Source organism: Colias philodice, chromosome 19 (genome assembly GCF_061535455.1).
Source record: "Colias philodice isolate Cphi_HAF_F1 chromosome 19, ilColPhil1 Martin Lab GWU primary, whole genome shotgun sequence".
Taxonomy (NCBI): domain Eukaryota; kingdom Metazoa; phylum Arthropoda; class Insecta; order Lepidoptera; family Pieridae; genus Colias; species Colias philodice.
In genome coordinates, this window is record NC_143104.1 from 1,704,318 (window position 1) to 1,720,228 (window position 15,911).

Sequence of the window (15,911 nt, forward strand, 5' to 3'; positions counted from 1 at the left end):
TTTAAAATACTTAATCATAAAATATATACTTTTTATGTTATATTTAACACTTTATATTATATTAATTTATTTTTTGAAGTAATTTTACTTTTGATTTTTTTTTAAACTAGGTATGTAAGTATGTGATCATTGTTATTTTTATTTATATTGCTGATTTTATTTTATTCACTTATATTTTTAAGTTGTATACACGATAGTTATTTCAGGGCATATTTTCATTTTGTAGTATATGAAGTTTTAATTTCTTTTTGAATAATCCTAATGATTTTACTTGTTTTATATCTGTTGGTAGGCTATTATATATTTTAACTCCGTCATGAAGTAAATTTTTGAGCCATAGTAGCTACGGGCTGGATGGATATTTAAGTGGTCAGTACATATATTTTGTCGTAGATTAGAATTTCGCTTCCTCTTAGTTAAAGTGATATCTGTATGAATTTCCTTATTAAACAATTTTCGTATCAGAATACAAGTATTATAGACGTAAATTTGCGAAATATCCATGATATAGCCTTCCTCCATCGAGTATCTTTCTTTACTAATTTATTTCCCAGCATCTGAAGGAGAATATTAAAACAGCTTTCCGACATTTTAAAATATTCAAAATACTTTCTTTCGTCTTTAATTAATTCTTTGTATAATGTCACGAATTCTCCTTCAGATTCTCTTAACTTCCATGCTTCATGTACCCATTTTCTTTTTTTTTTCCTCGATTTTCTTCTTCTTCTTCGTCTAAAGCAATGGCTATCATAGCTAATTCTGTGTTATTGAAGAGTGCCATCAAAATAATCGACGTCAACGCTAGTCTGAAGAGAACGTCGTGCACGAAGACCCGCAGAGCACTGTACTGTGCCTGATATGTGTGAATTGAAGCACTGACGCACCACTGTTGCACGGCTACGGAACTGTAACGGTACTGTGCCGGAATTGTGGGTTCACTGATATGTGTGAATCGACCTTTAGAGTGCCACCTTGCACTATATCGGATTTTTGCCGGATGTTCTGGACGATAAGATAAACAATTTTTTTATTTGGTTAATCAACAACAGTTTTTTTATGCATTTAATCATTGTAATATTACAATATACTTGATACTGCTTGTGAAATAATGGCATCACTAATAAATGTTGAATACACGTCTGTATCATTAGTGGCATAGGTGCCGCTAGCTGAAGCAATTGACTCTGTTTCCGAGGAGAATTGGTAAACTTGCTGATACGGTATAGTGATGGTTACAGTCCTGGTAGACTCCGTACTTGCCGGCGTAGATGATAATTTAATACGTTGCCTTCTTATGATTGACAAAATCAACTCCTCAGTTTCGAGGGCAGCTTCTAAAGGAAGCTGACGTAGCTGCTGAGCTATAGTACGTGCGAAAAGGTCAAATTCGTCATCGTCTCTAACATTAGAAAAGGTCTGCGAAGAAACCTTTTCTAACGCATAAACTGCTTTAAGAAGCGGATCTTGTATTTTCCTTTTCTTAAGTGGAGGTGTGCATGGTACAGTGAACTCTTCACTATTGGATTCGGAAGCAGAAGTTTCTTGATTAATGTTTGGTGTCTGAAAAAAATAATTGAACTAAATTCACTTTTTTTTTTACCTGGCACTGAAGAAAGTTGGAAAGAAATAATTGATGGATTCCAAGAGAAATGTAATTTTCCACTATTAGGTGGTGCTATAGATGGGAAACACGTTCAAATACGTTGTCCCATGCATTCCGGGAGTGATTACTATAATTAAAGGGAACATTTAGTATTGTGCTCTTAGCAGTTTGTGACAGTGATTTAAATTTTAGGTATATCAACGTGGGTCACTATGGTCGAGCTTCAGATGGGGGAATATTTGCTAGATCTTGTTTTAACTCCTGAAGGAATGGTTATTTTGGGAGACCAGGCGTTCCCTTTAACTGAGTATCTTATGACACCATATAGCCGACGCCTAAATTTATCTAAAAACCAAAAAATTTTCAACTATCGACTTTGCCGAGCTCGAAGAACCATTGAAAATACTTTTGGTGTATTAGTAAGTAAATTTCGTATGTTTGAAAAGCCTATTCCTTTACTGCCAGAAACTGTAGACAAAATTATAAAGGCATGTTGTGTCTTGCAGCACATAAAAGGCTATTCCTAACCCCGAACATAAAGGGCTATTACCTTTATGTTCCGGGGTCACGGTAATGAGATAAGTCCCGCGACCAGGCTACATTGGACATAGCTTGAATGTTAACCTGACCTACTAGTGTTAAAATTGGAAATTACTATTTTTATTTATAGAATCTCCTCAACTGATGACCAACCCGAATATAATTGATGAAGATTCTAGAAATTTCACTGAATTTCACCAATCTGAACCTGTAGTTGTTGAAACTATTGAAATGCCTGATGAAACACTTCTGATACATGAAGAACCAATGTCAAATGTTTCATGTGAGTGTTTTCTATTTCTATTACCTACTATTATTATTCCTTGTTTCGTTATTACATAATTATAAAATTTATTTTTTGGATTCAGGTGAAAACGAGCAAAAAATAAGAAAGTTAAACAACTCTGATGATGCCAATGTTGAATCTGTCACAAAATGGTCACAATGGAAACCATCATCTTTACTTACAAAGAAACATCCTGCTTTGTGTGAGCTTTTTGTATTTTTTTCAAATATATTTTAGCCAAAAATACTAATAAAAATACTATTCTATATGTGAGTGGTCGACAGCTTGCTCTAAATATTATATTCATTTACTACTTGTTCCAGGTAAACAGAAACCCAAGAGACCTTTTGAAAAGGTGGCAGAAAGCAAACTGGAAATTGCAGGCAACCAAAAACAACTTCTTGAAGAAGAATTAGAGAACAAACGGAAACAGTGGTTATTTGAAGAAGAAGAACGACAGCACAAACGAGCATAGATAGGCAATTGTTACAAAATAAAATAGATAAAATTTTGTAAATATTTTAATTCAAATAAATTTTTGTACATTGCTATTCATAGTATTAGTGAAGCAAAATAGTCATTTATTATGTTGCTGCGTACACTACTATCCTCTGTATTCTGTGTGCTGCTGTGATATTCCTCCCCGTTGTCAGACTCTTCTGGCCAGTTTTCTTCAAATTGTTCATCTCCCATATCAATCGCAATATTGTGTAATACTGCACATGCCACAATCACAGCCTGAACTCGTGATACATGCAATATTATTTTTTTGGATAGAACAGGGAACCGATTTTTCCAAACACCGAATGTTATTTCTACCACATTCCTGGTTCTTATGTGGGATTGATTGTACAGTTGCTCTGCAGGTGTTCTTGGATTTGAGAGAGGTGTTAGAAGATATGATTTATTTTCGTATCCATTATCACGGAGCACTACACAAGAACCAAATTCTCTATTCATCAATTGTTGCTTTATAAATGAACTAGCTGTCCGCCCCGGCTTCGCCCGTGGTACCTACATGTTTAAACTATCCTATCTCTCAAGTTGGATCGAACTGCACATGGTGTGCGAATTTTATTATAATCGGTTAAGTGGTTTAGGAGTCCATTGAGGACAAACATTGTGACACGAGATTTATATATATTAAGATTATTGAATATAGTTTGATCATGGGTTGCTCCGGGCCATCTAGCTACAATGTCAATTATTTTCAATTTTGCAGTTACCAGAGCTTTAACATTAAAAGAAAAAAATGACTTTCTGTTTCTAAAATTTTCTGCATTTTCTCCACCTAAAAATAAAAATATATATATTAAATTACATCAATTTCAATCTGTACCTACTTATATAATGAACTTTGAGTGTTATAGGTATGACCCATACAGAACAGATTTTAATTTGGTATGTAGGTACAGTAATTTGAACGGGTTTGACGCACTTGGTGCACTTCTCAACTTGTACACCATGCTCAAATGGTGAACTTAGCAACTTGTACACTTCTCAAATGGTACACTTCGCGACTGGTACACGTCTCAAATGGTGCACTTCGCAAATGGTGCACTTTTTAAGATTAGTTGAGATTTGGAAAAATTGTGTAAAAATGAAAGAATTTTTAGTTTTGGATGTTTAATTTTTATAATTATGTCAACACAATAATAATAATTAAACTATAAAGAATTAATTAAAAGATTTAATTTAAAGCTTTTATTTAATTAGTAATAGTTAAAAGTTAAATAATAATATTACAAAGGTTATTGATATAATATGATATTATATCATATCTTTATTATGATATTTTTTTACTGTAAATCTACTTTTTTTTTTGACATAATTATATTATTTTTATTATATCCGAGTCACATTTTTATTTTTGAAAAAATAAAAATGACCCAAAATGTTATAGTGTTTAAGGTGATTCTGTATAGTTTAATTATTATTATTGTGTTGACATAGTTATAAAAATTAAACATCCAAAACTAAAAATTCTTTCATTTTTACACAATTTTTCCAAATCTCAACTAATCTTAAAAAGTGCACCATTTGCGAAGTGCACCATTTGAGACGTGTACCAGTCGCGAAGTGTACCATTTGAGAAGTGTACAAGTTGCTAAGTTCACCATTTGAGCATGGTGTACAAGTTGAGAAGTGCGTCAAACCCATTTGAACTATAACTAAATACAAAAATTGATTCTTACCTGGAGATTTAATAGGTATGTGTGTACAATCAATAGCGGCTATTACTTTGGGAATTCTTGCGATATCATAAAACTCTTGCTGCAGGTGATTCGTGTTTGTAGGAAATTTTATAAATTGTAATCGTAGTCGCGCAATCGCATATGAAACTAACTTAACAATGCGACTAGCAGAAGCCTTGCTTACACCAGTGAAGTCAACTACTACGGTAAGGAAACTTCCTGTTGCATAATATCTCAATGTTAATAAAAGACGATCCATAGGCGTAATTGCATAATTCCTGGAACAAGGACACAATACATTAGACAAGGTAGGTGCATAACACAGGCAAAGCACTGAAGTTTAGATGTATAAATAAATATAGATAGATAAAAACTTTCCTCGACGTAGGGGCAGTTATTTTGTCATGTATTAGAGAAAAAACATAATTCACAGCTACTTAAGGCGATTAACACAGGTACCGCGTACCGCCGCGGTTGGCGGTGAAGCGGTTCTCAAGTTGCATTGGCTTCTATTAAATCCGTTGATACCAAACACACATACACCGCCCGACCGCGCGGTCGAACGGTCCGTACCTCGTAGGGATTCACTGCCAACCGCCGCGGTACGCGGTACCGTGTGTTAATCGCCTTAGAGAGTCGAAATCCTATCTTGAAATCAGTATCGTCATATTTTTCCATATTATTTGAACGATTTCGAAATAATGGTTCTCTACGCGGTCCCGTCACCCGATCAAAAAATTCATCGAATTCGTCTTCAATAATATCAAAAATATCCATTTTAAAACGAAATACAATTGATAGGCACCACTTTAATTAAATGCGGATTTCGAAGCGCATTTGAGGTTATAACATTTGTCGAATTTACTTGTCCAGTAAACGGCTACTTGTCAGTCCATCCGATGATTAATTTACTGATCACATAAAGTGGTGATTAACCTTACTGTGGGATTGTGAAACGCAATTAAGTTGTTTACTGAGCAGTTATGTTCGAAGTAGCTTACTTAGAACTTTACTTAGCGATTGTGAAACGGGCCCTTAAAATAATAATAAAACAGACTGTATTGATGACGACACAAATCGTTCGTAAAATGTCGTCAAAAAAATTATAAAATATTGAATCGCAAATAATTGAAGAATTGAAAAAGCCAGAAAGGCACACATCTCCTGACAATAAATTCTTTATATCCTTTGTTCCATATTTAAACGATATGTCTGAGAGCGAGAAAATTGATTTACAAACGGATATATTGAATTCTATAAAAAAAAAATAAACAAAACCGCGATCAAGCAACGAGTACCCCTGTCACTTATGCACTATCTAACGGCCGCTTTCTATATTGAATCTCAATCCCTAATTTGCTGGTCGAGATTGATATTTCAATCCATTTTCTACTTTTAGTATTTCAATAACCGATCGATGGATCGCTAACTCGATCTTTTTTTTTAATCCATCTTTGGGAGGGCCGATCGGGTTTTTAGATTGGTATTTGTATGAAAGTGAGAGTATGGTGTTTTCTTTAACCGATCTCTGATTTTGACAAATCGATTTTTGAACGTTATAGATCTTTATTTGTGATCCTCCAATTTTGACCGATTGTATTGATAAAAGGCGTGAAAATGGAAATATTTTCAAGTGATAGTGATAGTGATCTTGAATTATTAGCTCAGCTGTCGGATTGGGATAGTAGCGACAGCGAACAAGAGAGAGCTGTGTCCTCAAAAACTTTTCGACGAATAAACTTCATGGCAAGTTTAACTGACGCAGAGTTTACATTCAGATTCAGAATGAACAAAGCCTCAGTAGAATCTGTCTTTAATGAAATAATGCCCTATATCAAAGTGAAATCAAGACGGTAAGAAATTTATTTGTTTGCTCAAATTGCTTCAAAATGTATATAAACATAACCTAAAAATTGGATACATAACTAAAGTACCTATCATTTTCAGGAATAATGGTATACCACCATTGCATCAACTTTTATTGGCACTTCGATTTTATGCATTGGGTACAATGCTTAATTCAGTGGCCGACTTTGCTGGAGTATCCTTATCATCAGCTTGTAGAATAGTGGCAGATATATCTGCTGCTATCGCTAGATTGTATAACAAATATATTTTTCTGCATTCTAGAACTACAGATAAATTTTATAACATAGCTCAATTTCCTAGAGTATGTGGTGCTATTGACTGTACACATGTACACATTCAGTCTCCATGTAGGTATACAAGTACTGATTTGTTATCAATAAAAAATTTGCAATTTACTTAATTACTATTTGTTTAGAAAGTTGCCATACATTTGCTACAACAAATAAAATAAAATATTATGTATTTCAGGTTCAACAATAGGAGAGGAATATAGAAATAGGAAAGGATACTTTTCAATCAATGTCCAAGCCGTTTGTGATGCAGACCTTAAATTAATGAATGTTGTTGCTCGGTGGCCTGGTTCTGCTCATGATGCTACAATTTTTAATCAGTCAGTATTAAAAGGTAAGTAATATTGGGTTTATTGCCCTTTTAAATGTTATTAATATTTAAAATAATATGAATTTCTAATGTATCTAACTCTTATTACAGCCCAGTGTGAAGATGGTATTCTAGGAAATCGCTGGTTGCTCGGGGACAGTGCCTATCCAAACCGGCCTTACTTGCTCACACCTTTGTTAAACCCAGCAACTGCCCAGGAAATAAACTACAATGAGGCCCAGATAAAAACTAGAAACACAATTGAAAGGTAAAATCACCATTTTATAAAGCTTTCACTATACTAGAGATTATAAAAATTAAGTACCTACCTATTCATTTACTTTTTATTAACCAAGTTTATAAAAAAATGTATTTGTTTGTTTAGGACATTTGGAGTCTGGAAACGTCGCTTCCCAGTAATATCCTTGACCATGCGGTTGTCATTATATAACATACAAACAGTTATAATTGCTACAGCTGTTCTTCACAATATCTGCAGAAATTATAACATTGAAGAAGTACCCCCTGAAGTAGAAATGCCAGACGATAATGAAACTACTGTGATATCAGAGAATTCGGACAGTATTGAAAATGATATCAGAAATAGACAAGGACTGATTTCTAATTATTTTTAAAACTTATTACCTACCTATTTATTTTACAAAAATATGAATAGTCTGTCTTGAGATAATTTGTAAATTCCTTTGATTAGATTTTTATCATTAACATTTTGTCTTTATTATCATACCTTTTATTAGCTTCAAATTATTAAACAATGATAATTTCAATAAAACATTAATTTTTCAAAATAGTTTATTTAGTTACATACCTACATAAAATATATTTACACGAAATTATATAATTTTAAAAATCCTCACCCTTCAGCTTCCTTACAGTGTTGCCAACGTAGGCGAATTTTCGCCATTTAGGCTACTCAGAACGAGAATCGGCGACGAAAAAATCTAAAAGGCGACTGGTCGCCGATTAGGCTACTCTAGGGAAAAATTTTTGAAGTGAAACTTCTTTATCGGGGTTAGAAAAAAATATAGATTTTAAATAGAACGTTTTTATCGGGACAGGTCACGCCGCACGGTTATTATTATTATAATTAAATATAATAAAAAAAAAATACTTAATTGTACTTTTTCTGGACAGATTATCTGGAAATTTAATTCTATTACCACAAATTTATGCCCTCGACTTCACTTTTACTAACTCATTTTGAAACTAGATTATACGTCGTTTAAAATGATGGCCTAATATAAACAAATGGTACATGTTAGGTCTATTATATAAACAAATTAAAAAAAATGTGTGCGTGTACTAGTGTACACACGTAAGAAGTGAAACTTCTTTATGACCTTATTTTTCAAAAAATAATTTACTATATGCAACTTTACAGAAATACGTCGAATCACGCGTGGTAGGGATAAGAAAAAGATGGCGCGTAACGGAAAAATGTCACGCGTAACGAAAAAATGTTACACTAAATTTTTTTCCAACCCCGATAAAGAAGTTTCACTTCAAAAATAAAAAAAATTATGTAGTTTTTAAAATGTTAACGTTCATTTCAATAAAAGAGTTCATATCCTAGAATTGGACAAAGGCCGTTTTTGGAATTTATGGTCGAAGCTTTAGACAGAGCGCGCACGAGCAACTTTGTCTCCGCAACTATTTTGTCTCCGCAACTATTTTGTCTCTCCCACCTATGGGCTAGTATGAAAGTGCGGGCACGTAGCGACGCAACTCCCCATACAAATTGATGCGAGAGACAAAATAGTTGCGGAGACAAAGTTGCTCGTGCGCGCTAGCTCTAACGCAGACGCCAGATAATAGTAAAATTTTCTTGGTAAAATTATTTGACTCCCGTCTATTTTGACGTTGTATTTCAATTAACCGATTAATTTACTAGTACTTGGCTGAAAAACTTTCCACTCAAACACGCATATTTTTTGTAGATTTTTTTTTAAATTGCTCTAAATACAGCTTTTTTTTTATTGGGACTAGGGAAGCGCTTGACCACAACCTCGCCTGATGTTAAGCTGAGTTGTGGTCTGAGATGGAACGCGCTTCCCTAGAAGGTACCTTCACTCTTCACTTCAAGACCCCCTTATTGTACTCGTCGGGGAACACAGAACACAGGAAGCAGTCCAGTCCCTCGCGGTTCGGATAAAAAATGAACTTAAGCTTAAAATGAACTCGCGCCACAGTATTACAATATACATTATCGTAATACTGCGGTCGCGCTCAGTGACGCGGACGGCCGGCTGGTACTACCTATATTAATTCTTGCTCTGTGGCATGTCTGCATGTCTGTGGCCGCGGCCGGTACGCGTTGAACGGGAGTAACGCCACGCTCATAGTGTGTTCTAAAGATGGCTTATGTCTATTTATCACACTGGAACATATTATAAACTAGCTGCGCTCCGCGGTTTCACCCCCGTGGCTCCGCTCCTGTTAGTGTTAGGCTTTAGCGTGATGATATATAGCCTATAGCCTTCCTCGATGAATGGGCTATCTAACACCGAAAGAATTTTTCAAATAGGACCAGTAGTTTCTGAGATAAGCGCGTTCAAACAAACAAACTCTTCAGCTTTATAATATTAGTAAGTATAGATAAATTGATGAAAACTACATTTTATTTTATTCATATTGATATTTTGGTGTTTGGGCTACTTTAGGCTACTACAACTGAAATTCGGCGATATTAGGCTACTTCATGCATGAAAAACGGCGACATTAGGGCCAGTTCTGTTGGCAACACTGCTTCCTTATTTCTAATTTTAATTTTTCATTTTCTAACTCTAATTTTTCATTTACTAGCGTTAAGTTTTTATTCTGTAATAATAAAGTTTCATTCTTCTCTCTCATTTTAGTTTCTAACATTTGTTTTTTAATGTTATAATACTCTGCCAATGCCTTGTTTCGAGCTTGACACCCGTTGTCTGGCTTCAGTAGCTTCCGCTTAACACCACCTGTAAAACAAAAATGCATTAAATATAGGAAAACATAATGTTTAAAATTTCATCAAAATTCTTTTAGTAGTTTTTGCATGGAAAAGTATCAAATATCCATCCTCACAAACTTTAATGTTTATTCATCTTCACAATCTTCATGTAGGTACCTAACATATATGTTCCAGGTCATAGTCTACCTGTGTGCCAAAATTTTATCCATATTGGTTGAGCCAATAAAGCATTATTGTGTAACAAACATGCAAAGTATCACATTATTATTATGTAATAGGATATTACCACTAGTTTTGAAATTCCTTTTTTCAATGGAATGGATATTGGGCGTACCCAGCGACACCAACTCATCCCCAATGCCATTGGCTGGCACTTCATTGCCCATGGACACAGATGTATAATCCATGGACGGCGTAGGATTTTCCACAGGCAATGGAGTGTCAATCAATAGCATTGGATGATCAGCTGGCACAATATAAGCTGTCCCAACACTCCCATCACCATCACTATCACCAATAAGTTGGGGCTCAGCATCACCACCAAACCTCACTGTGAGACCCTCTCCAGTGCTGCCCAGTAATGCTGCTACCCTGTCCAGGATCTCATCTGGAGGAAAGTACCCTGGTGGCCCACCTCCAGTCTGGAACATAATTTGACATAATCATTAATTATATATTTAAAAAAATTCCTCATCAACATGTTCTGGACTACCATTTACAGTACCTACTTAACTATAAGTAAAATATAACATAACATCATGCCCTGTATTCCCCAACAGGTTGAGCAGCGGTAGCACACCCTGGCACACCCACATTTTGCCAGTTATGTTTTAAGGCAAGCCTATTGCCATCTACCGGGCACATATCCAGACTCCGGGCAGCTACTGAGAAATTCCTAATGTTAAAACTTAAAAACACTGCCCAACCTGAAAATACTGACTAATACCTCATGCTCAGCAGTCGCTTACAACCACTAGTCTAGTTATTAGACTAACAAGCAGGCAAGGCTAGTCCAAGTTTTGTATTTTTAGGGTTTATCTATTTTAAACTTAATTTACCTTTATCCGTTCCATCCGCATGAGACCAATGCGCTTTCGCGAATTCTTTTTCAAGTTTTCCCACTTAAGACGCAGTTGTTGTGGTGTACGGCGACAGGTGCCTATATTTGCATTGAAGACCCCTGCAATCCGTGTCCATTCTTCTATCTTCATTTTATTACTGGTGGCATTGGTCTTCTTGTTATACAATATCTTGCTCCCCTCAATTAAGGAGAGCAGCCCTTTCGTCTCTTCCTTCGAAAGAGGTTTAGTTTTACTCTACAAACAAATAAAATAAAACTTAGTAAGTTTTGTACGAAATGGCGCGAAATACCGCGCCACGCGTTTATCTTTTACATAGAAAATTATACATTTGTGGACGTGAATGTTTATTGCACGTATATTTAGTATAATTATTTACTTACAGTTTCTGCCTCTGACTCCATTTTTTATTTAACTTTCTTCTTTCCAAGGAACAAACAAACTTGAGACTATAATAATATAATTTAAGTTAATTTTGCCAATGTCAAACTGACTGACTGACGTTTGCGATTGACTGACGTTCCGTTCCTCTTCAACAAAACGTATGTTACTAATCTAACGTTAACGTTATAGTACTTTACCGCTGCAACTTTGCAATCAATTATTATTATTACTGTGTATGCAATTTCTTGTGATTATACATAAAATAGATTAGCTATAAGAAAGCAAACACCATTTTACTCATTAACAATTGCTGATGTTCTTTTACTGCAAATGCGTAAAACAAAACGTTAAGGAGGGCGCAAATTTATGACCAATCCCTTTTTTCTAATGGATTTGGAGACGAGATCGGCTTATTGAAATGCAGATTCAACATCAATCGACGGATCGGATAAAATCTGGATCAATAGAAATCTAAGATTCACGATCGAATATTGAAAGCGGCCGTAAATCTAAAGCTAACGATGGAAGGACATATTATAAGGGAACCACACCAGATACAAAAACAAACTTTGCAAACGCCTTCTATGATAAAAAACCCACGGCCATCTACAGCCGAGTCTACAGTGCCTCGAAACGACCAACAATCAAGACCTGACTCAAGAATCTTCACAATCCATCACAAACTTGATTTATCACGATGCTCAAATTCATCGTCCACCAAACGACAGCGAAGATGAAGCACCGTATAAATATAATTTTACATCACTAAATCCACGTTCAATCCAAGAATCACCAAACAATTATACACGACATTATAAAAAATTCCGATTTGAAAAATTATCGGTGTTAGGTAGCCCATTTATCGAGGAAGGCTATTATAGGATATATATCTAGCTACGACCAACAGGAGCAGAGCCACGCACGCGGGTGAAGCTCAGCTAGTAACACTTACATTACAGCAGGTAGAAAGCTACAATAATATAATTTTCAAAACGTATCCAAGAATATCAATTCTAAGCCTTTCGTAGGTATGTCTTTTCTCATGCCTCACATAATTTTTGTTTCAAATTTCAGAAGCATTGTTGGATGAGACAATTATTATTTATGCTAAATAAATTAAGTATCTGAGCCAATCATTAAAAAGTCACACTCCCTGATAATGGGTAGTCACCATAATAAAATTATAAACTCAACGCAAACGCAACTCTCGGTTTGACAATATGGCAAATGTGTAAAAAAAATTTCGTCGCTTCGAATATTTAAGTTAATGTTGTTGCGTATTTATTAAATACTAGCGGTCCGCCCCGGCTTCGCCCGTGGTACATGTTTACGTTTTCTCTACATAAAAACCATCCTCGTACTTCAAGGAATATAATAAAAAAAGAATTATCGAAATCGGTTCAGCCGTTCTCGAGTTATGCGTTTACCAACACATTTTGCGATTCATTTTTATATATAAGATTTTCCGAAAATAAAGAATATATTGTATTGTGCAAAATGGCAGAAGTGTTTGGAAACCAAATTCAAAACGTATCCAAGAAACCCTAAAAGCCTTATGGATTTGGGAGAGTTTCGCAGTGACTTGGCTGAAACGTTGACAAAATATTTAACACACAGAGAGAGTAAGAGAGGAAGACCAAGCTCAAGTCTGGAAGAAGCTATTTGTAAAAAGAAAAGGACAGCTAACTTACCTTCTATGCCTACCAAAGACGTTCGACTTGATAGAGTTGGCCACGAGCTTGTAAGAACAGATTCAAGAAAACGTTGTCAATTTCCTGGATGTAAACTTTTGAGCTTTATAAAATGCACCAAATGCAATGTGTACCTATGCTCAAAAAAAATATTCTAACTGTTTTTCCTTATTTCACAATAATTGATGTGTATATACGACATAAACACACCGAAAATATTATACTTTGAAACTTACTATATTTTAGATCCCTAATGCATAGTGTTTCATTTTTGAAACATACCTTTTTTAATAAAAAATATACTAAAATATTTATACGGATTTTTTTTTACTATTTTTCCATGAATCTACACATTATCTCAAATGTAATGTATTTTTTCAATTTTATAAAAAAATTCATGCATTTAAGGGTTAAATATGAGCGCGAGCGTTATAAAGTTCTCGTCGTAGTTTTTACCCAAAAAGTTTTTAAAGTTGTAAAAACTCACTGTAAAAGGACTTTTGACTAGTGAATGTGATATTCGTGTGAACAACTTTCTATTTTGCAATGGGAAGTGCTGCAAAACAAGCGCATATTTGCAAGTTATGTTTGCAAGTAATGTTGTGTCGTGTATGTACCACCAACCAACCAACAATTACTTATATTATCGTCTTTTTTTAGCAATGGAAGCGGCAAGATTAAGAGCTAGCCCAGAACAATTTGGTGTTCTTATAGAATTTATGGAAACGTGAGTTAAAGTACCACAGAATCACTGCTTTTTGTACCAAACCACTTGGTTCTCTATTAAATAAACAATGGCGCTTTTAACCAAAATCATAACTAAGAGTGGCTTTGTGTTATTTCGTTTGTTTATGTTACAGGCACGGTGACTTATCGAGGCCCCAGGTGGGTTCCCAAGGTCGATTGAGAGGGGACAGGCTATGGCAAGAGTTAACTTCCCTACTTAATTCTATTGGTGGTGGTGTTGAGAAAACGCAGGATAAATGGAAAAAATTAAGTTAATATAGCACTGTGATTTACAGGTTGCACTAGTTTTTACATGGATTGATTTGTGTTTGCTACTGCTTTCTTAACAATAAATATTTCTGGACAAATAACCAATAAACAATAAATAATAAATATTTCAGGTGTGGGCTGATTGGAAAACAAAAACCAAGAAAAAGTACATGTTGATAAAGGCGCCATGCAAGTGGAACTGGTGGTGGTCCCAGAAGTACTTTAACTGCTTTAGAGGAACGGGTGTTAGCAATTATAGGAGTGTCCGCTGTAATTGGTCAGGCCGGAATACAGGAGCAGGGTTTTAATGTCAGTATCAATATCACCGCAGTGCTTCCTTCAAAGTGTCATGTTTGTGTTAATTTTTTTTTTTTTTAGTTAAAAGTTAATAATAATAATAATAAAATAAAAAGTTGTGCATTTTAACTGATATTTATCTGAACGAAAGTAGATATGAAAATGATTGAAACCCTAAATATTTATTTTTTCAGATACCATCACAAAAAAGTGAAGAACCAATCACTGAGGGTGTTCGGAGTGAAATAATATTACGGATTCAGGATGACATACACAGTAAGATATTTTTTTCATACATTGCAAACAATGAAAATGTGGCCTTATGCCTATTTGCCTTATGCAGTATTATAAAGTAGCTATTAGCCAACTTAATGTAAATGATTAATATATTTCATTTTACTCTGCCTATGATGGAAGAGTACTAAGCATTTTCTTTTTAATTTACAGTAACACCATCACCACCAAGACTACCAGCCACACTTAGGCTGCAACATCAGTGCTCTGATGATAAATACTGTTTCATTGTTCTATAAAATTTGTATTTTCATTAACTCATGTTTTTATTTTCTTAAAATAATAAAATCTATTTAAAAAATATTTGTTTTAATTCCTATCCATACTGCATAAAAGTGGTTTCAATGAAACTAGATTTTTTACAACATGTCATTTTCTTATCAATTCAATTATTTATTGCTCAATAGTGTGTTACATTTTTTTAGTACTCAAATGAGAGCTTACAACCTAGGCAACTTGGTTGCAATAACGAGGGAAGCTTATTATAAACAATCACAATATCATATATACATTTGGATAAAGGTCTACTACAATTGAAATAGTTTTATATAACATTTTATTTTTGATAAAATATGAGAATGAACCCGAATTACATTTTTCTTATCAATCCGTTAAGCATTGCTCTACCACGCATCAGCTCGTCTTGATTGCAGGAAATCGAAGATTCAACTTCTGCACCAAAATCATTATTATTATCATCTAGTTGCTCTATGGCATCACTTGGTTGTTGTAAGTGATTAGCCAGTGCAATGTTGTGCAGAACACAACATGCATGTACAATTTTATTCGCAACATATGGATGATAATGAAGTGTTCGGTGCTTAAGCTCACAAACACACACACCACACATTCATTGGGTTGGCTATCCCCCCATTTATTTTTATTTTTGCCTTTGTATAAATTTTCTTTTTATTTTTACCTTTATCAAGAACACAATGTATTAAGGGAAGGGACTGGCTTTCTTAACACAAGCTATGCCTAGCAAGAGAGCCAGAGCCTCATAACCAATACTGTATATCCAAAAGGTGAAATAAAGATTTATTTTATTTATTTTTATTTTATTTATTTTTATTTTATTTAAGTAAACACCGCCAACGAGCTTTCAGCAA

The 15,911-nt window shown here is 34.5% G+C and overlaps 3 protein-coding genes across 3 annotated transcripts; 2 read left to right on the forward strand and 1 right to left on the reverse strand.

Moving 5' to 3' along the window:
* Positions 1-187: 187 nt before the first annotated feature.
* On the forward strand, positions 188-3,322 carry LOC149479768 (uncharacterized). Its single transcript, XM_089707333.1, has 3 exons — positions 188-2,426; positions 2,512-2,631; positions 2,753-3,322. Exons 1-3 carry the CDS (start codon positions 2,288-2,290, stop codon positions 2,902-2,904), a joined length of 411 nt encoding a protein of 136 aa, XP_089563459.1. The 5' UTR covers positions 188-2,287; the 3' UTR covers positions 2,905-3,322.
* Positions 3,323-9,934: 6,612 nt separating this feature from the next.
* On the reverse strand, positions 9,935-12,031 carry LOC149479769 (uncharacterized). The gene is made up of 3 exons (XM_089707332.1): positions 11,524-12,031; positions 11,120-11,377; positions 9,935-10,702 (listed from the first exon to the last, which is right to left on the reverse strand). The coding sequence occupies exons 1-3, from the start codon at positions 11,542-11,544 to the stop codon at positions 10,292-10,294; spliced, it is 690 nt and encodes a 229-aa protein (XP_089563458.1). The 5' UTR covers positions 11,545-12,031; the 3' UTR covers positions 9,935-10,291.
* Positions 12,032-13,877: 1,846 nt separating this feature from the next.
* LOC149479770 (uncharacterized) lies at positions 13,878-15,041 on the forward strand. Its single transcript, XM_089707637.1, has 4 exons — positions 13,878-13,942; positions 14,391-14,520; positions 14,703-14,784; positions 14,956-15,041. The coding sequence occupies exons 1-4, from the start codon at positions 13,878-13,880 to the stop codon at positions 15,039-15,041; spliced, it is 363 nt and encodes a 120-aa protein (XP_089563763.1).
* Positions 15,042-15,911: the final 870 nt, after the last annotated feature.